This window comes from Salmo trutta, chromosome 6, assembly GCF_901001165.1.
Source record: "Salmo trutta chromosome 6, fSalTru1.1, whole genome shotgun sequence".
NCBI classification, from domain to species: domain Eukaryota; kingdom Metazoa; phylum Chordata; class Actinopteri; order Salmoniformes; family Salmonidae; genus Salmo; species Salmo trutta.
Genome location: NC_042962.1, coordinates 58,320,751 through 58,341,359, shown reverse-complemented (window position 1 = coordinate 58,341,359; position 20,609 = coordinate 58,320,751). Strand labels below are relative to the sequence as shown.

Below are 20,609 nucleotides of genomic sequence, written 5' to 3'. Positions count from 1 at the left end.
TGCCTTCCTATGATTTTATGTTAAATATCCTTGTGGAAGTAGACCACAAAGCCTGTCATGCTATTTCAGTTTTTATATTTATGAGTAGACTGGCTGGCTAGGTAGTAGGCACTAGAGTTTGGCTTTATGGACCCAATAACACTGCAATATGTACAGTTGAATGTTTGTGCTGTAGTGTTCAGGCATCCCACCTTAAGCTTCTTGACCACAGTAAAAGTCCAACCCTTGCTGCCCTAGCTCTTTGTTCAAACTCATTTTTGATTCTATGGCCCAATTTTCTGTGCAGTGTAATTTTGATTGTACAGTTGGACTGCTTAAACATTTTCCGTTCTTGAAGAAGGCCACAAGTAAATTAACATAATTATACAGTCACTGATTTCCTTAAATATTAACAGTAGGCTAATTGGCTTTCCTTTATAGTCACGAACTCCAGCCCTTATTCATTTTAAGTGATTGTCTTTAGCATTCCTGCTGTAGTTATCAATTGTAATATGAACTATACATTATTTTTTTTTTTATCATGCACAGAATTTTGATGCAGATTTTTATTGACGGCAAAATCTGAGAACCGGAACTCTTAACGCTAGAATCCTTTATTTTAAAATTGTGTACACCATTTGGTTCTTGGAGAATATCTCGGGCTTATAAATGCCTCGACTTTTGTTCAACTGTCGTACCCCACCAGAATCCAAAATATACGCTTCTTCTACGCCAATGTTTGTGCACTGTAGAGCCTCAACATGGTTAACTAATTTGTATATCATGGATGTCAGTCTCTGCAGCATAGCTGTCTGCATGTGAATGGTTACATAGCTGGCCTTTCCCTCAGCTTTTTATCAAAATGAACACTGTTGCAGAGTATCTTTAATGTGGATAGATGTGGTCACATGTTGCTGCCGAGAAGACAATTACATTTATCTCTAATTGCGGCTGACTCTTACAGCATGTGCTTCCTTTCCAGCTGCTTGTCAGCCATCAAGTATTCACAACGTGTAACTTCAAAATGCATAAATCATCCCAGTATGCTACGTTTTGTATCATGATGCAAAATGCATCATACATGGATGAGTTCTGTATTTTGAAAGTTGCACATTTTAACTGGATGGCTGACAAGCAAATGTCAATGGACTAACAAATACCAAAAGTCCCGCTGACTATTTTAAATGGAAGAAAACGAAACTGAGGGACCTACCTGAATTTACCCAACAGAATTAACGCAGCAGTTGAGAATAATTAACGTAGCCGGTCAGGAGAATGAGGTTAGGATATGAAAAGGTTTAGCTAAAATGGTAGTTTTCAACAACTGGTCCCCGACGAGGCCACTCGTTGGAGCTGAACCGTTCTAGTTTCTATAGTTGTGCCTATCAGTCCCGACAAACCATCAGTATTATAACACCGGTACTCAGTTCTGGTGAGCTCCTGCCAAAGTCCTGCTCAGCACCACAATGGACAAAGACATGACACGGCAGTGTAAATACTTTTTTCCCTGTCAAATTCTGCAGCATCAGGCTGTTTCCCTCTGCTGGTTGCCATAAATCATGAATGCGTTTGGCATCTTTTACAAAACTATTCACATATGGACAAATGTTTTAGCAGAGTTTGCATTAGTTTAATGTGGTGCTTGTCAATGCTACATCAAACATCCCCTACATTTCTCAAGTAAAGCAAGGACCAGACAGCCTCACCTTCCCAAAGACCTTTCCAATATTGCACAATGTTTACAATTAGCTTCATTCATGGACAAATAACAATAGTTTTAAAGCATGTAAACAGATGTAACTTCCTCAAAGTAGATGTCCGAGCTTAACTAAAGTATAGGGGGTAGGAGGGGAAACATGTCCAAAGCACAAGTGAACAACAATGCTTTCTTCCCCCCTCAATAAGGCATGACATGCTTGAGATTGAGGAGCAGGATAATAAGGGAACACTTCCCGTTATGTCAGAATATAACATGTTTTTATCGGCATGAGATCTGGTTTGTCAGATTGTCGAACATTTACAGCAAGTGTTACTGCGACAGCCGATTCGACACGTTCGAAAACTGTTGCAGTAGAAGTACATTTTTCAACTGATTGTTCGAGTCGTTCCCCAATGAGTCGTTTAAATTGCTCAAGGGAGGACATAGTATTTCAGACGTTAGAAGCTGGTGATATTTTTCCTCAAGTACCATTATAATTTTCATCACGTGGCACAAACAATGAGATGTATAGGATAATCCTGATTATAAACTGGGTGGTTCGAGCCCTGAAGGCTGATTGGCTGACAGCCGTTGTATACCACGGTTATGACAAAACATGTATTTTTACTACTCTAATTACGTTGGTAACCCGTTAATAATAGCAATAAGGCACCTCGGGGGTTTGTGATATATGGCCAACAAATAGCTCTTAGCCGTGGTATGTTGGCCATATACCACACCTCCTCGGGCCTTATTGCTTAATTAATGTTGTGCCATGTGTATTTCCACCCATCTGATGTACTTGACATGTACCTACGGAGACACACACATATACAACATAAAAATAAACATCACCTTACACATTAACATCAGAGTTTGGCTTGGGGGACAGGAGGGAGCAGAGTGCATTTTCACTTCAAAATAGATTGACAATAACAGAAGAATATACATGAAACACACAAATTTTTTGTCTTTCTTCCTCTCTGTGGATGGATAAACTTGCTGGAGCAGACGTGGACCCCAAGTAGCACAGAGAGATAGTGCCACGTGTTACAGAGAACAGAGAGAGATTAATGATTGGGAAGAAATGCTTTAGGGGTAATCGTGGCACAGGGCGACGTAAGAGCTATAGGAGGATAGGTCATCTTAAGAGCTATTGGAGGAGGATAGGTCCTCTTAAGAGCTATAGGAGGATAGGTCCTCTTTGCTGTCCGTTTGTGCAGAATATTCCCCCTTCACAAGTTAGTTGAGGAGTCCAGCCTCGGTCACAGTCAGTGAGGAGTGTTCCCAGGGTCAGTAACACGTTTCTTCTGTGTCGCTTGGTGAATCACTGGATATACTGTACAGATGGGCACAACACTGAATGACTGTTCCCAGGGTCAGTAACACGTTCCCTCTGTGTCGCTTGGTGAATCACTGGATATACTGTACAGATGGGCACAACACTGAATGACTGTTCCCAGGGTCAGTAACACGTTCCCTCTGTCGCTTGGTGAATCACTGGATATACTGTACAGATGGGCACAACACTGAATGAATCTGTGATTACAATATGTGTAGATATGTTTCATTGAAGCTTTTGCTCCAGTAAGTCCTCGCTTGGTTTGAATTTTCTGGGTGTGTTAATAGAGTGCCTGATAGATCAAAGTTCAAAGGTCATCGGGAGGTCAGAGATGCAAATAGCCATGACAACCAATAAGTACATCACTGCTGGGCCAATAGGGCGCTCCGATTAGCCTTCATCTTCTCCAGGCGCTTGGCCAGGTGGCTGTTACTGGCCTCCAGCTCATCAATCCTGTCCAGGGCAGACCTCAGCTAGAGAGAATGGAGAGAAAAAGTTTAGAGTTTGAGAGGGGAGAAGGAACCTAAAGGCAACAGCGTATACCTGGCGTTGACTTGAAGCAAAAAAATGTGGGGTTGACATATTACATATGACCCAATGACTTGTGGGCTCTGTGATTCTTTGGTTGTTTTTGTAAACCTGACATTATAGTAGCCTACCTCTCTCTGTAGCTTGCGTTTCTCCACTTTGAGCTCGTCCTCTACTTTCTCTGCGCTCTCAGAGGCCGACTTGTAACGAGTCACCTGACCCTCCAACCGGATGATCTGGCCAAGAGAGAAATGAGAGGGTGAATAAATGGATTGATGGATGAAATGTGATATGCCTCATACTAGTCTGAACACGTGACTTACGGGACATATTCCATGGAGCTCCTAGTGGAGCAAACGGTCAATAGTCTCCAACCCAGACTGTACAAGATACTGCTTATTTTCTCACGTTTACCATGAGGAACGTGATTGGTCATGTGTTTCATGGATATAGTCATACATGTCTCCCTCTGTCTAGGAACTAAAACGGTACTTACATTCTGTTCCAGGGCTGTGACTTCCTGTTCTGATTTCACCAGTTTAAACTTGAGGTCACTGATTTGCCGGTTGGCATCCCCTGTAGAAGAAGAAATAAAGATAGAAGGATGTCAGTCAAATATTGTTGTATAGGTTTGCATAATGTATACTACACTCACACACTTGACAAAGTACACTAGGGAGACAGCCAGGTAAAAGGCTAGATCTGTCTTAGTAAACGTGAAATGTGACTCACTCTGTAAGTCGAGGATGTGGGGGTCCATGCCGTTCTCAAGTCCGTCCTCCTCAGGACTCAAACCCTCTGTCCCGTTCCTCTGTTTCCCCTCCAGCTGAGACTTCAGCCTCTTCACCTGATCAGCTAAACTCTCCCTCTCATCAACTATTTTCCTCAGTCTGACTTCTGCAATACAAACAGACAACTGACTTTGAATCAACAGCATGAAATTCTAATAGTTGGTTAGTACTAGGGTAGTTTGAGTAGTCGAGGTCAGTAATAGAGTAGTTTTGTACGTCAACATTTATTACACGGTTCAATTAACAGCCTTGTTTTTTGGTTTCTAATCTGTATTATTTTTGTAATACATACAACACATTGTATTTAATTATCCAGATTTTTTATTTAAGTAAGGGCGGCAGGTAGCCTAGTGGTTAGAGCGTTGGACTAGTAACCGAAAGGTTGCAAGATCGAATCCCCGAGCTGACAAGGTAAAAATCTGTCGTTCTACTCCTGAACAAGGCAGTTAACCCACTGTTCCTAGGCCGTCATTGAAAATAAGAATTTGTTCTTAACTGACTTGCCTAGTTAAATAAAGGTTAAATAAAAAAATATATATATGTACCAGTCAAAAGTTTAGACACACCTACTCATTTAAGGGTTTTTCTTTATTTTTACTATTTTCTACATTGTAGAATAATAGTAAAGACATCAAAACTATGAAATAACACATATGGAATCATGTAGTAACCAAAAAAGTGTTAAGCAAATCAAAATATATTTTAGATTCTTCAAAGTAGCCACCCTTTGCCTTGATGAGAGCTTTGCATACTCTTGGCATTCTCTCAACCAGCTTCATGAGGAATGCTTTTCCAACAGCCTTGAAGGAGTTCCCACATATTCTGGGCACTTGTTGCTGCTTTTCCTTCACTGCGGTCGAACTCATCCCAAACCATCTCAATTGGGTTGAGGTCGGGTGATTGTGGAGGTTAAGTCATCTGTGTTTTCCCGTCCATTCTCAAGGTATGTGTTCTCCTCACATTGTCCGTCAGTGCCACCGCTTACTGGTACAGCTTCCTTGTTACTTTCTCCACTGTTTTCCTCATTCTCTGCCTGTTCCAGAGATTCTGGTTCAAATCCTCTTTGATTCACCCCATCTCCGTTGTCACTGCCACCATCTGTATTTTCCTTTTGAACCAAAATGGCTCCCTCAAGTTCAGCAGGTTCCACCTCGGTTTCTGTGTCGCAGTATTGGGGTTTCTCTACTTCATATTCAACCTGAGTCTCTTTGTCACCAAAATGCATCAAAATGGCTACTTCAGGTGCAGCAACATCCACCTGTGTCTCTTGGTCAACTTGTCTTGGTTCAACTTGTCCAAAGATTCTATCTCCAGTAGTGCCTTCTCCTGGTCATGTGAGTAGTTGTCAGCCTCATGTTGAAGTCTGCTTCCTCCTGGTGTCCTCACCTCGCCATGGTCCAACTGCATCTCTGGTGCTTCGCCTGGAAGATCACAGGGAATAGATTGGAGGGCCAAACACAGGTCATTCTTCAGCGTCTGAGAGTGCAAGCACGGAAATTCAAGGATTGCTGGAGGGGAATTAATTTGGAGCCATTTGTAGAGAATACAATCAAGGCCTTGATCCCGGCTGATTTAGAATGCAGAATCAGCAACTGACTCAACAGGATTAATTAACATTATGATGATAATCCCATAGAGGACAATACTGCAAAACAATGACGTCAGAAAAAAGAAAAAGAGAGCCAACCATCCTCGTTTTGTATCCCATCATGCAACATTTCTAACGGTGATTCATCCGAATGACAGAAGACAAGTGAAATAAAAAACATGACTGCACAATATCATTCAACATGATTTGAGTAGGATGGTGGTAAATAAGCAGAGATCAGATATGAGCAATTGCACCGGTGGGTTATTTTCTTACCAAGCATGCTCTCCTCACCATGAGATGGCTGGGACTCCTGAGCCAATCGGGAGGTAGAGTCTGCACTGAGAGGCCCATCAATCATCTGTCCTGCTTCCCCATTGGTGGTTACTTCAGGTGACAGCACTATCCCATTTTTCTGATTTGGGAGAGAACGAGCAAAATAAAGCTGAATAATCTTTCAGAAAGTCTTTTGCCCATTAGAACTTCCTATTGTTCTAGTGTTTGCTGACATGTGCATGGAGGCCCTCTGAAGTCATGATGAGGAAACCTTCACTCAGCAGTACTTCAAGGTGCTGTACCTTCAGAGTGTCTTTGAGGTGGACCACCTGATCCCTGAGCTTATCCCGCTCATCCCGCACGGCGGCGTCTGAGAATTCCCTCTGCCTCTCTAAGGCCTGAGCCATACCCAAGCAGCAGCAGCAGGGGAGGATGAGGAGGAGGGGGTAAAGAAGGGAAGGATAAACACAGTAAAGGAAGAGAGAAGCATTGAGGGGAAAAATAGATACAGCGGAAATGTCTTGGTTAGTTTGGAGCGTTAAACTTGAGTAGCTGACAGAGGAATGGAAGCGTTTTCTGTAGAACTTCCTGGAGCAATGATGCGGCTAACAGTTTGGGGTTCACCCTCTATTCCGCGAGCGTACCCCAATCTTTTTCTCTTTCCATCCGAGGGTCTCCTGCAGGTCGGAGATCTCCCTAACACAGCTGTCCTGTTTGAGACGGAGCTGGCCCACCTCCTGGCCACGGGATGAAAGCAAGATGGAGGAGAAGAAGGGACAGAGGAGAAGGGAGGGAAAATCAGCATGCAGAGAGTATGCAGCAGGAAAAGAGACTACAGCAAGTTTAGCAAGAGACCTAAGTTAGATCTATGTTAGTATTATGTTCTGAGTGGAAGTACTGTTTTTGTTACCGTATTGTTGTTAGCAGGAAGTCTTTGCGATGACCTGAGTACTCACAGTTAGCAGTTCTTCACTCTGTTTCAGCGTCTCTCTCATCTCGTTAAACTGGCGCTGCAGAACACTGTGGGCGTGCCTCTCCCTCTCAAACTCCTTGGCCTTGTCATTGTACTCTCGTTTAGACTCGTACAGCTGCTCCTCCAGCTCAATGAGCGAGTCCTTCAGCGTGTCCACCTGGTACATGAGGTTGGACTTCTCGTTGTGTAGCTGGGCGTTGGACACCATGGCCTTACGGTACTTCTCCTCAGACTCCACCAGGGAGTCCTGTTGAGAGACAAAATGGAGGACAGTGGAGGGGTGAGAGGTCAGGGGAGAAACAAAGCAAAACAGTTAAGCATTTAATATCTCAAATACAACTATGCTTCTATGTTTCTAGAGTCAACAAAATAATTTCAAAAACATGGACTTTAGACCATGGACCATCTCTTTCCCAGATATACTGTATGGTCCTACTCATAGAAGTATCTCTACGGTCCTACCTTTATCTCTCGAATGGAGGCCTCTGTCTCTACTGAGATAGAGGTGTCACAGCTGCCTCTGCGAGAGGAGGGCCCGCCCAGCGATGCTAGAGTGGCTGCTGAGAGGGTAGAGGCAGTCCTGGAACCCTGGGAGGAAAAAGGACAGGGCCGTCTTGAAGGCTGTTTCACAACAGTTATATTCCCTACTTCATCTTTAATACATTAAAAGCTAGAGTTTTAGATCAGGTGTGTGACCCGTACCTTTTCCAGGAAGTCCCTGTCTGATCTCTCCTCCACCTGTAGAGGGAAAAACTACTTGGTTACTCTTAGGAGAGGATAAGGAGAGGAGATACACATATTTACAATGTCACAAATTTTGTTGATTGACACACCGTAAATCCAGGCCATGCCCATACTGTATCCGTCTCTGTATATCCACACACTGCATCACAACAAGCATCTTTAGAGTCATGCTTAACTCTCTCTGGATCACCATCTGATTTTGAACCACTGGACACTACAGACTTACTCATATTATATCCACTGGACACTACAGAGTTAGTCATATCATATCCACTGAACACTACAGAGTTAGTCATATTATATCCACTGAACACTACAGAGTTACTCATATCATATCCACTGAACACTACAGAGTTAGTCATATTATATCCACTGAACACTACAGAGTTACTCATATCATATCCACTGAACACTACAGAGTTAGTCATATTATATCCACTGGACACTACAGAGTTAGTCATATTATATCCACTGGACACTACAGACTTACTCATATTATATCCACTGGACACTACAGAGTTAGTCATATCATATCCACTGGACACTACAGACTTACTCATATTATATCCACTGGACACTACAGAGTTAATCATATCATATCCACTGGACACTACAGACTTACTCATATTATATCCACTGGACACTACAGAGTTAGTCATATTATATCCACTGAACACTACAGACTTACTCATATTATATCCACTGGACACTACAGAGTTAGTAATATCATATCCACTGGACACTACAGACTTACTCATATTATATCCACTGGACACTACAGAGTTAGTCATATCATATCCACTGGACACTACAGAGTTAATCATATCATATTCACTGGACACTACAGAGTTAATCATATCATATCCACTGGACACTACAGAGTTAATCATATCATATCCACTGGACACTACAGAGTTACTCATATCATATCCACTGGACACTACAGAGGTAATCATATCATGTTCACTGGACACTACAGAATTAAATTAGTCATATCCACTAGACACTACAGAGTTAGTCATATCGACTGGACGCTACAGAGTTAGTAATATCATATCCACTGGACACTAGAGAGTTAATCATATCATATCCACTGGACACTACAGAGTTAGTCCTATCCACTGGACACTACAGAGTTAATCTTATCATATCCACTGGACACTACAGAGTTAATCATATCATATCCACTGGACACTACAGAGTTAATCATATCATATCCACTGGACATGACAGAGTTAGTCATATCATATTCACTGGACACTACAGTTAATCATATCACTGGACACTACAGAGTTAGTCATATCATATCCACTGGACACTACAGAGTTAGTCTTATCATATCCACTGGACACTACAGAGTTAATCATATCATTTCCACTAGACACTACAGAGTTAGTCATATCATATCCACTGGACACTACAGAGTTAATCATATCATATCCACTGGACACTACAGAGTTAATCATATCATTTCCACTAGACACTACAGAGTTAGTCATATCATATCCACTGGACACTACAGAGTTAATCATATCATATCCACTGGACACCACATAATTAATCATATCATATCCACTGGACACTACAGAGTTAATCTTATCATATCCACTGGACACTACAGAGTTAATCTTATCATATCCACTGGACACTACAGAGTTAATCATATCATATCCACTGGACACTACAGAGTTAATCATATCATATCCACTGGACACTACAGAGTTAATCATATCATATCCACTGGACATGACAGAGTTAGTCATATCATATTCACTGGACACTACAGTTAATCATATCACTGGACACTACAGAGTTAGTCATATCATATCCACTGGACACTACAGAGTTAATCATATCATTTCCACTAGACACTACAGAGTTAGTCATATCATATCCACTGGACACTACAGAGTTTATCATATCATATCCACTGGACATGACAGAGTTAGTCATATCATATTCACTGGACACTACAGTTAATCATATCACTGGACACTACAGAGTTAGTCATATCATATCCACTCCAGTCCAGGCTGCATGTTAGTTGTCAGTGTCACCCACACACCAATGCGTCCACACAGAGGCCCACCTCACATTGGCCAGGTCGGGACCATATATTCTTTGCTTGTACCAAAGCTGCAGTCTTTGTAATGTCCACCAGGGGGCATAAGGGACCTGAGCACTGTCAGCTGTCTATGAGGACACACAGGACAGGACCATAGAGTTCAGTTCTCTGGACAATACACTCTTCATTGGGATGATAATAAGTGGGCAGTCATTTAACAGAATAGAGAACAGAGAAAAGGATGTAGGGACTAGGCCTAAAGAAGGCTGCGGGTTAGAGGGAGTGACCAATGAAGAGAGCTCACCACTGGGCTGGCACGGGCAGAGCTGGCCCTGGACGAGGCCCGAGAGTTGGAGCCCAGAAAACCACTGTAGTCTGAAGGCTGGCACAAAAAGAAGATGTATAAAATAGGAAAAGAGAAGGAAATGGAAAAGAGAGAGAGACGTTAGTCACAGAGTTTGTCAGTCAGCAAGCAGGGACGGACAGAGCTGAAGCAGGGACAGACAGAGCTGAAGCAGGGACAGACAGAGCTGAAGCAGGGACAGACAGAGCTGAAGCAGGGACAGACAGAGCTGAAGCAGGGACAGACAGAGCTGAAGCAGGGACAGACAGAGCTGAAGCAGGGACAGACAGACCTGAAGCAGGGACAGACAGAGCTGAAGCAGGGACAGACAGAGCCGAAGAGACAAGGGAATACATTGATAGTCAACCAGGCCCTGTTAGACCAAAGACAACCCTCCCACACATCAAAAACCCAGACACATACAATTCCATGTGTACTCTCCACTCTAGACTCCACCATTCTAGACATACTGCAAACCCCACGCCACAAAGTCACAATCAAACTGTGACTTGGCACAGTGTTTGCAAAGGTCATCGACACACAAGACGCACTGTAAGATAATTCAGGATGGTTATTGGTGGAATACAGCTAACTGAAAACATGGATTCCTTCTTCTGGAAGTCTGAAATCCACATGTGGGAAAGACACAAGAAACCCCAATAGAAAGAAGTAGTGGGGTGACGACACTGTCATGCAGACTTCTCCTGGGGTGGCCAACCCTCCTACTGGAGAGAATCAGGTGTGTTCGAGCAGGGCTGGAATAAAAACCTGCACACCCAGCCTGCCGCTAGTATCGCTTCAAGAGGAGGGTGGGTCGACCCCACAATGCAATTCCACGTTGGCACATGGGGCATGCCAAGCAAGGCACCCTCATCAGGGTAACACAGTGATACATTCCATGCATGCTGTCTATTCAAGCCTCCCTTTTGATTTGAAAACCGTCACAACAACCACAATTCTAGACATACTTGAAAACCCAACACAATCTCACTATGACTTTGCACTGTTTCCAAAAGTCATCAACACAAAAGACAGAGTGGGAATTAGTGGAATACAACAAATTAAAGAAGGATTCCTTGTTTGGTGAGTCTGCTAAAAACAGAAGACACCACTGATCCTGATAGAAGTAGAGACTGACAACACTGTCATGCAGACAGACTATGGCCAGGGGTGGCCGACTGTCTTCCCAGAAACCTATTGGATGTGTAGGCTTTTGCTCCAGACCTGCTCCAATACAACTGATTCTACTAATCAGCTGCTCATCTGGGTGTTGATTAGCAAAATCATGTTAGAGCAGGGCTGGAACAAAAGCCTGCATACCCAGTAGCTCGTATCTCTCCAGGAGGAGGGTTGACCACCGCTGGACTATGCAATCCCATGTTGCCACAGGGGGCATGCCAAGCAACCTCCCTCAGGGTAAGAGAGGGGGCGTCAGGGCTTCTTACACCGCGAGAGATGGAGCCACTAAAGCGCCGTGTGCTACTCTGCACAGCCTCGTCACACACAGAGCCCTGTAGATAGGAGAGAGACACACACACACTGCATCAGACTTCACCTCACGCATGCACACACACACGCACGCACGCACGCACGCACACACACACACACACACACTGCATCAGACTTCACCTCCCGAACGTATACAGACACGTCCATCTCAGTAATCATGCAGGAAAAGGACCAGAAGGATCAGCTGTACATCCCACAATGTCTTATAGCATGCCACCTAGCAGACACCACTGTACTTCTGCAACTCAGCTTACTGTCTCACGTTCTCCTTAACACTTCAAAGTGTTTTGGAAATCTAACTTTTAGGGCCAGGACTGTATGTGGGTCTTGATAACATCTAGCCCCTCTGCCAAACCATTCTTCGCATGCCTTATAATGACACATCACAGATCTATCTATCTATGTATCTACTGTCTAAACAGGTGGTGAAAGGTCAGAGGTCATAGGAAAGAGGAACCAACCCTGTGACTCTGGGTGCGTGGGCCATCAATAAAGAGCATGGAGGGCTGAAGATGGACAGAGAGGAAAACAATCCAACATTCTACTGTAAGTGATAAACAACAGTGATTCTATCTAGTATGTACAACTGGAAAAAGCTCTACGTTTTGAGAATATCCTATTCTGTCATTCTAAGAAACCAACAGGAGGGTGAGGTTGAGTGGGTAGGGAAGGAGGGAGAGGTTGAGTGGGTAGGGAAGGAGGGAGAGGTTGAGTGGGTAGGGAAGGAGGGAGAGGTTGAGTGGGTAGGGAAGGAGGGAGAAGTTGAGTGGGTAGGGAAGGAGGAAAGGAGAGGGTGAGTGGGTAGGGAAGGAGGAAAGGAGAGGGTGAGTGGGTAGGGAAGGAGGGAGAAGTTGAGTGGGTAGGGAAGGAGGGAGAGGTTGAGTGGGTAGGGAAGGAGGAAAGGAGAGGGTGAGTGGGTAGGGAAGGAGGGAGAAGTTGAGTGGGTAGGGAAGGAGGGAGAGGTTGAGTGGGTAGGGAAGGAGGGAGAGGTTGAGTGGGTAGGGAAGGAGGAAAGGAGAGGGTGAGTGGGTAGGGAAGGAGGGAGAAGTTGAGTGGGTAGGGAAGGAGGGAGAGTTTGAGTGGGTAAGGAAGGAGGGAGAGATTGAGTGGGTAGGGAAGGAGGGAGAGGTTGAGTGGGTAGGGAAGGAGGGAGAAGTTGAGTGGGTAGGGAAGGAGGGAGAGGTTGAGTGGGTAGGGAAGGAGGAAAGGAGAGGGTGAGTGGGTAGGGAAGGAGGGAGAGGTTGAGTGGGTAAGGAAGGAGGGAGAGATTGAGTGGGTAGGGAAGTAAGGAGGGGAAAAGGAGGTCAAAAAAGGTGGAGCAGCATTGGGAAAAGGTGGAGCAGCATTGGGAAAAGGTGGAGCAGCATTGGGAAAAGGTGGAGCAGCATTGGGAAAAGGTGGAGCAGCATTGGGAAAAGGTGGAGCAGCATTGGGAAAAGGTGGAGCAGCATTGGGAAATGGTGGAGCAGCATTGGGAAAAGGTGGAGCAGCATTGGGAAAAGGTGGAGCAGCATTGGGAAATGGAAAGAGGGATGAGACGTGAAGGAGAGAGGAATAAATGAGTGGGGACAGACCCGGCCATTTTGAGTGGAATTTTGATGTCTGAGGGAGGGGAGACTGTTGGAGCTGCAGTACAGATCAGATGAGAAGTTTCTCTACAACGCCACAACACAGAGAGAGAGAGAGCGAGAGACAGAGACACACAAAGATGAGGGGAGAGTGAAAGAGAGAAACAAAACAAGAATAGGGAAATGATTCCTCTGGAAAATTAACCCAACAGAGAGAGATAAAAATGTGTTTGGTCCCTTGTCAACTCCTTTGACAAGGAACCAAAACAAAAAGGCATGTTGTTATGTCTAGAGGCATTTCAGACATTCATTAGTGACAGTTATTATGACAAGGGAAGTGCGGTGACAATACAGCCGACAACCAGACCGTCCCGTTAAACCACGTTCACTGTCTGGGGTGTGCTGATAACTAGTTGGGTTATGAGCCATTTCAACCGCATGCATGTCTTCCCAGCCAAAAGTCTACAGTTTCATTACCATAACAACTGTCTGTGTACCAATGTTAACTTAGTCCTACTAGCCTAGCTTATATCCATGTAGTCTTGTTTGTTTGATAATGCCACAACTCTCAGTGTGTGAACCTTGTGTGTCTTCAAACCCCTTTCTAATAGAACACCTTCACCGTCAGTGATTCCATCATCATCACCTCAGATTTAAATAGAGGTGTTTTTCACACGACAGGTGGTGTTCTCACTTCAGGCGGGGTCCCATCGCCATATTGGGACGAGGCATGGAGGAGTTCCTTTAAAAAGGTAGAGAGAAAATCGCCCAGACTTTTGCAGCGGTTAAACCACGTTTCAAAGGCCACATTCCAACTCTGATACCGGATACATGTACCGGAATGTTACCTCATTCATGTGTAGTATCTCTGAGACATCATGACACATGGAGGAAGAGACTTTTACAACCCGTACCGTCTCATTGCTGACATTCTTGATGTCATATATGAACAGTGGGAGTGCAATGAGATGTGTGTTATGTCAGGGCTCTATTCAGCCTGGATAGCCTCTCTGGGGTAGGGGGCAGTATTTTCAATTCCGGATGAAAAGTGTGCCCAAAGTAAACTGCCTGCTACTCAGGCCCAGAAGCTAGGATATGCATAAAATTGGTAGTATTGGATAGAAAACACTCTAAAGTTTCCAAAACTGTTAAAATAATATCTGTGAGTATAACAGAACTGATATGGCAGGCGAAAACCTGAGAAAGATCTTGCTGTACTTCAAATCAATGCCTATAGAGAATCCAATGGGTTAGGAATCAGATTGCAGTACCTATGGCTTCCACTGGATGTCAACAGTCTTTAGACATGATTTCAGGCTTTTATCTTGAAAAACGACAAGTAAAAAGCCATTTTAGTCAGAGGACCACGGAAGTATACTGGTTTCGCTCGTTCCCGCGAGCGCGCCGCTCATTGTTTTTCCTTTCTATTGAAGACGCTTTTGTCCGGTTGAAATATTATTGATTATTTAGAGAAAAGACATACTGAGGATTGATTATAAACATCGTTTGACATGTTTCGACGAACTTTACCTGTACTTTTCGGATTTTTCGTCTGCCTATTGTGACCGCCTCTGAGCCTGTGGATTACTGAACAAAACGCGCCAACAAAACGGAGGTTTTTGGATATAAAGAGGGACTTTATCGAATAAAACTAACATTTATTGAGTAAATGGGAGTCTCCTGAGTGCAACCATATGAAGATCATCAAAGGTAAGTGATTAATTTTATCGCTATTTTTGACTTGTGTAACTCCTGTACTTAGCTGGTAACAGTTTGTAATGATTTGTCTGCTGGGCGCTGTTCTCAGATAATCACATGGTATGCTTTCGCCGTAAAGCCTTTTTGAAATCTGACACACCAGCTGAATTAACAAGAAGTTCATCTTTAAACCGATGTAAAACACTTGTATATTTTATGAATGTTTAATATGAGTATTTCTGTTTTTCAATTTGGCGCACTGCAATTTCACTGGATGTTGGCCAGGTGGGACGCTAGCTGAAGCGTTACAGATTCCAGATAGAAATGTAAAGCCGACATATGCAGTGCTTACGGTGAATGCAGTCTTCGCTAACGTGGGAACATTGCCTTTACTGCAGCGATACAGATTGAATGGAGCTCTTAGTCTGTCCTATATACAGTAGGCCTTATACTATGAGATGTTAGAGAAGCAGGAAGTAGATATCATAGAACTAGTCATTTAATAGGATCTCTATGGTATATACTAACCCTAAGGCTTCCTCGGCTCCCCACCGACATCCGTTCCTCATCGTCTGAGATCTGGGAGGGAAAGGGACACATAAACACAAACACACAACAATCAATCAATGCACATCATTGTGTATCATTGTGGGTTGTTCAGCTGTAGCAGTGGATTGAAGCTGCCCCTAGACACTGACCTAAGGACCAAAAGTTCCCATTTGAATCCTAACCCAGTTCTGGTTTGGATTTGGAGAGGGTGAGCTGATCCTAGAGCTGTGTATAGAGGCAGCCTCTACCTCAGAGCGTTCCGGAATCATTAGTTATATACACAATAACATATAGAAAAGAAAGCACATGTTTGTCAGACAGGCCATATAACAGTAGAGAGGAGAAGACAGGGGGAGTTAGGCTGTATAACGGTAGAGAGGTGAAGACAGGGCTCGGAGATAGGCAGGCCATATTACGGTAGAGAGGAGAAGACAGGGGGAGTCAGGCTGTATAACGGTAGAGAGGAGAAGACAGGGCTCGGAGATAGGCAGGCCATATTACGGTAGAGAGGAGAAGACAGGGGGAGTCAGGCTGTATAACGGTAGAGAGGAGAAGACAGGGGGAGTCAGGCTGTATAACGGTAGAGAGGAGAAGACAGGGGGAGTCAGGCTGTATAACGGTAGAGAGGTGAAGATGGGGTGTCAGTCCGTATAACGGTAGAGAGGAGAAGACAGGGGGAGTCAGTCAGGCCGTATAATGGTAGAGAGAAGACAGGGGGAGTTAGGCAGGCCGTATAATGGTAGAGAGAAGACAGGGGGAGTTAGGCTGTATAACGGTAGAGAGGTGAAGACGGGGAGTCAGGCAGGCCGTATAATGGTAGAGAGAAGACAGGGGGAGTCAGTCAGGCCGTATAATGGTAGAGAGAAGACAGGGGGAGTCAGGCAGGCCGTATAACGGTAGAGAGGAGAAGACAGGGAGAGTCAGGCAGGGGGTATAACGGTAGAGAGAAGACAGGGGGAGTCAGGCAGGCCGTATAACGGTAGAGAGAAGACAGGGGGAGTCAGGCAGGCCGTATAACGGTAGAGAGGAGAAGACAGGGAGAGGATACAGACCGACGTGTGTCTCCGTGAAGGACGGGAGGAGTACTTCTCACTCTCCTCCTGGAAGGCCCGGAAGGAAAGAGGAAAAGAAAGTACCCGGTTAAAGGTTAGAGGTCAGGAGGAAAGGTCAAGAAGGAAGTGGTTCTGGTTCTGCCACCAGATGTGGATTTTATAGACAAAGACCAAACAAAAACACAATCTGCACAGGGCAAAACTGGATTGGTTTTGGGAACACTGGGGCTGGGCTGGGGTTATTTCCATTTCCATTCCTGTCAGTTGACCTGGATATAGAACATCTCCAATTGACCGAAATTGAAATGGAATCAAACCCATATCTGAACATGACATGACACTGCATGCATTTATTTATAGTACACTACTTATGCATTCCCTGGCCTCTCTACTCTGATGCAGGCAGACAGCCACTGGTTAGACAAGCCCAGAGAGAGGTGGGGGTGGAGTGAGGAGGGTCTACTGTAAACTCCTAGGTCATGTGACATGGGTTTAATCCTCCCGCTGGGTTGTCATGGCGATCCCAGTACCGTGAAAAGGGTTTAACCCCTGTCAGATGGCATGGGAGACCCCCGTAGCGGTACAGGATCTAGTGAAATGAGGATCAACTCTGCCCCTGTCTGGCCTGGTTCACGACAGAACTTTAAAAGCACACATGCTGCCCTTGTGCTGCCTGAGAGCACCTACACATGCCAAGCTACTAGGTCCAGCTATATCCAGGACAACTATGATATTATCAACAGGATGGGACATAGAAATAGAGAATACTAAACACATACATTGCACAACACAGGGGGTGTTGTGTTCAACACTGTGCATGCCTCACATTTACTAAACACTTCCTTGATGCAGGCGATGCAGGCAATGCACTGTACACAATGCAAACACTAGTACTACCTAGGGTTTGCAGTAAGCTGTTTCAATACACAGTATATATTATATTACCAGTGTGCAGTAAGCTGTTTCAACAGACAGTATATATTATATTACCAGTGTGCAGTAAGCTGTTTCAATAGACAGTATATACTATATTACCAGTGTGCAGTAAGCTGTTTCAATACACAGTATATATTATATTACCAGTGTGCAGTAAGCTGTTTCAACAGACAGTGTATATTATATTACCAGTGTGCAGTAAGCTGTTTCAATAAACAGTATATACTATATTACCAGTGTGCAGTAAGCTGTTTCAATAGACAGTATATATTATATTACCAGTGTGCAGTAAGCTGTTTCAATAGACAGTATATATTATATTATCAGTGTGCAGTAAGCTGTTTCAATACACAGTATATACTATATTACCAGTGTGCAGTAAGCTGTTTCAATACACAGTATATATTATATTACCAGTGTGCAGTAAGCTGTTTCAATACACAGTATATATTATATTACCAGTGTGCAGTAAGCTGTTTCAACAGACAGTATATATTATATTACCAGTGTGCAGTAAGCTGTTTCAATAGACAGTATATACTATATTACCAGTGTGCAGTAAGCTGTTTCAATAGACAGTATATATTATATTATCAGTGTGCAGTAAGCTGTTTCAATACACAGTATATACTATATTACCAGTGTGCAGTAAGCTGTTTCAATACACAGTATATATTATATTACCAGTGTGCAGTAAGCTGTTTCAATACACAGTATATACTATATTACCAGTGTGCAGTAAGCTGTTTCAATACACAGTATATATTATATTACCAGTGTGCAGTAAGCTGTTTCAACAGACAGTATATATTATATTACCAGTGTGCAGTAAGCTGTTTCAATACACAGTATATATTATATTATCAGTGTGCAGTAAGCTGTTTCAATACACAGTATATATTATATTACCAGTGTGCAGTAAGCTGTTTCAATACACAGTATATATTATATTATCAGAGTCATCATGCAGTCACAGCAGTCTAGCAGAAACTAGCAGGGATCTTATACTGCAGTACACGTCCTACCATCCACTGCTCAATGTGGCCCCATTTGTTGTCCAGACCATAGTATTTCTGGGGGCGGAGAGGAGAGGGCAGGAAGAGGAAACCAGAGGAAGGAAGGCATTAGAAAGGAAAGACAAGGAAATGGAAAGAGATAAAAGCGACTTGTTTTTTAACAGTGCTGAACCCAAATAATCGTACGTTAGACAAAAGATACACACAGCGAGTGATTTGATTTAGGTCAAGGGATTTGAAAGATACATTCATTGATCTTTGATCTGACAGCGACAGTTAGCATTCAGATGCCAATAGGAGTGAAACGTGAACAGGAAAGAGAGAAGGAGAAAATTTGAAGCAAGGAGGCCTACCTTCTGGCTTTGATACATCTAAAACAAAATGGAGGCCTACCTTCTGGCTTTGATACACCTAAAACAAAATGGAGGCCTACCTTCTGACTTTGATTCACCTAAAACAAAATGGAGGCCTACCTTCTGGCTTTGATACATCTAAAACAAAATGGAGGCCTACCTTCTGGCTTTGATACATCTAAAACAACATGGTGGACAGAAGGAGCAGGACACCACGGAGAAGAGAAGGCAGGACAATAGAAAGACAGTAGGTTAAGACATGTTGTTCGTAAGGAAGACAAACAGGTTTTTGGTAAAGTATATTACCACCATGCAGAGGTGTGTGTGTGTGTGTCACCTCTTTCTGCTGTCTCTCCAGTTCCTTCATGCGTATCTCCCGTGCCTCTGCTCTGGCCGCCCGCTTCGCTGCCAGTCTCGCCTCAGCCTGAAGAAGACACAGACAGAGAAAGACAATATACATTCAACAGGGTGTATGTATAACAGTCAAATCAAAGCAGACCATACAATATTCCATGGTCTCTAATCAGTATTACTACCATTAGCCATCACACACTCACACACACACACACACACACACACACACACACACACACACACACACACACACAACTAAGCAAGTCAGTTAAGAACAAATTGTTATTTGCAATGACAGCCTACCAGGGAACAGTGGGTTAACTGCCTTGTTCAGGGGCAGAACAACAGATTTTTACCTTGTCAGCTGGGGGATTCAATCCAGCAACCTTTCAGTTACTGGCCCAACACTCTAACCACTAGGCTACCTGCCGCCCCATATTATTGTTATCATATTATTATCATTATATTATTGTAAATACAGAACAAAAATGATTTGATACGTATGATCAGTCTTTTCTAGTTCCGCTTCAGTCTTTTCTAGCTTCGCTTCAGTCTTTTCTAGTTCTGCTTCAGTCTTTTCTAGTTCCGCTTCAGTCTTTTCTAGTTCCGCTTCAGTCTTTTCTAGTTCTGCTTCAGTCTTTTCTAGTTCCGCTTCAGTCTTTTCTAGTTCCGCTTCAGTCTTTTCACACACACATAGACACACACACTACTCCACACACACACACACACACACACACACACACACACACACACACACACACACACACACACACACACACACACACACACACACACACACACACACACACACACACACACACACACACACACACACACACACACACACACACACACACACACACTCAACAACCGTTTTAATATCATCAGCTGATATCTGGTCTGGTGACACAGAGCTTCCAGACCAGCTATCAGAGGTCATGATTGCATCACCAAAAATGAATAAGGTCCCGAGTCGTTCAGTGAAAGCTGAGATCAGGGCCCCAAAATAAAATACTAAACAAATCACTGGCTATCTTACCTTCAACGGAGAAACTGCAGACAGAAAATCCATTCAGGACAGAAACCCACTACTTTAAGATTGTCTCTCTATTCCACAACCAAACCATATGAGAACGTAGTACAAGTACAAGTAGTACAAGTTTTCTAAAGGCCACTTCAGTGGCCTTTAGAAAACATATCCACCCGTTTATAGCTTCTACCACAATCTTCAATCACAAGAATAAAA

At 43.7% G+C, this 20,609-nt stretch overlaps 1 protein-coding gene across 13 annotated transcripts in view; it reads right to left on the bottom strand.

The window, feature by feature from the left end:
• Positions 1 to 2,553: 2,553 nt before the first annotated feature.
• The window catches only part of LOC115196457 (leucine-rich repeat flightless-interacting protein 2), a 30,486-nt gene continuing 12,430 nt past the window's right edge, over positions 2,554 to 20,609 (bottom strand). Inside the window, exons 2-20 of one of the 13 annotated variants that reach the window (XM_029757303.1) lie at positions 19,347 to 19,433; positions 19,170 to 19,187; positions 18,666 to 18,713; positions 16,705 to 16,752; positions 15,632 to 15,682; positions 13,412 to 13,492; positions 12,299 to 12,343; positions 11,774 to 11,839; positions 10,290 to 10,367; positions 7,879 to 7,914; positions 7,639 to 7,764; positions 7,160 to 7,423; positions 6,848 to 6,940; positions 6,506 to 6,601; positions 6,222 to 6,342; positions 4,281 to 4,445; positions 4,045 to 4,124; positions 3,680 to 3,784; positions 2,554 to 3,493 (exon numbers count right to left, since the gene is read on the bottom strand). In XM_029757303.1, the coding sequence (XP_029613163.1) occupies positions 3,383 to 3,493; positions 3,680 to 3,784; positions 4,045 to 4,124; positions 4,281 to 4,445; positions 6,222 to 6,342; positions 6,506 to 6,601; positions 6,848 to 6,940; positions 7,160 to 7,423; positions 7,639 to 7,764; positions 7,879 to 7,914; positions 10,290 to 10,367; positions 11,774 to 11,839; positions 12,299 to 12,343; positions 13,412 to 13,492; positions 15,632 to 15,682; positions 16,705 to 16,752; positions 18,666 to 18,713; positions 19,170 to 19,187; positions 19,347 to 19,433 (1,719 nt within the window). In that variant the 3' untranslated portion in view covers positions 2,554 to 3,382. Of the gene's footprint in view, positions 3,494 to 3,679; positions 3,785 to 4,044; positions 4,125 to 4,280; positions 4,446 to 6,203; positions 6,343 to 6,505; positions 6,602 to 6,847; positions 6,941 to 7,159; positions 7,424 to 7,638; positions 7,765 to 7,878; positions 7,915 to 10,289; positions 10,368 to 11,773; positions 11,840 to 12,298; positions 12,344 to 13,411; positions 13,493 to 15,631; positions 15,683 to 16,704; positions 16,753 to 18,665; positions 18,714 to 19,009; positions 19,188 to 19,346; positions 19,434 to 20,609 lie in introns of those variants that run through there. The other 12 variants (XM_029757301.1, XM_029757302.1, XM_029757305.1 and 9 more) reach the window with 12 other exon arrangements.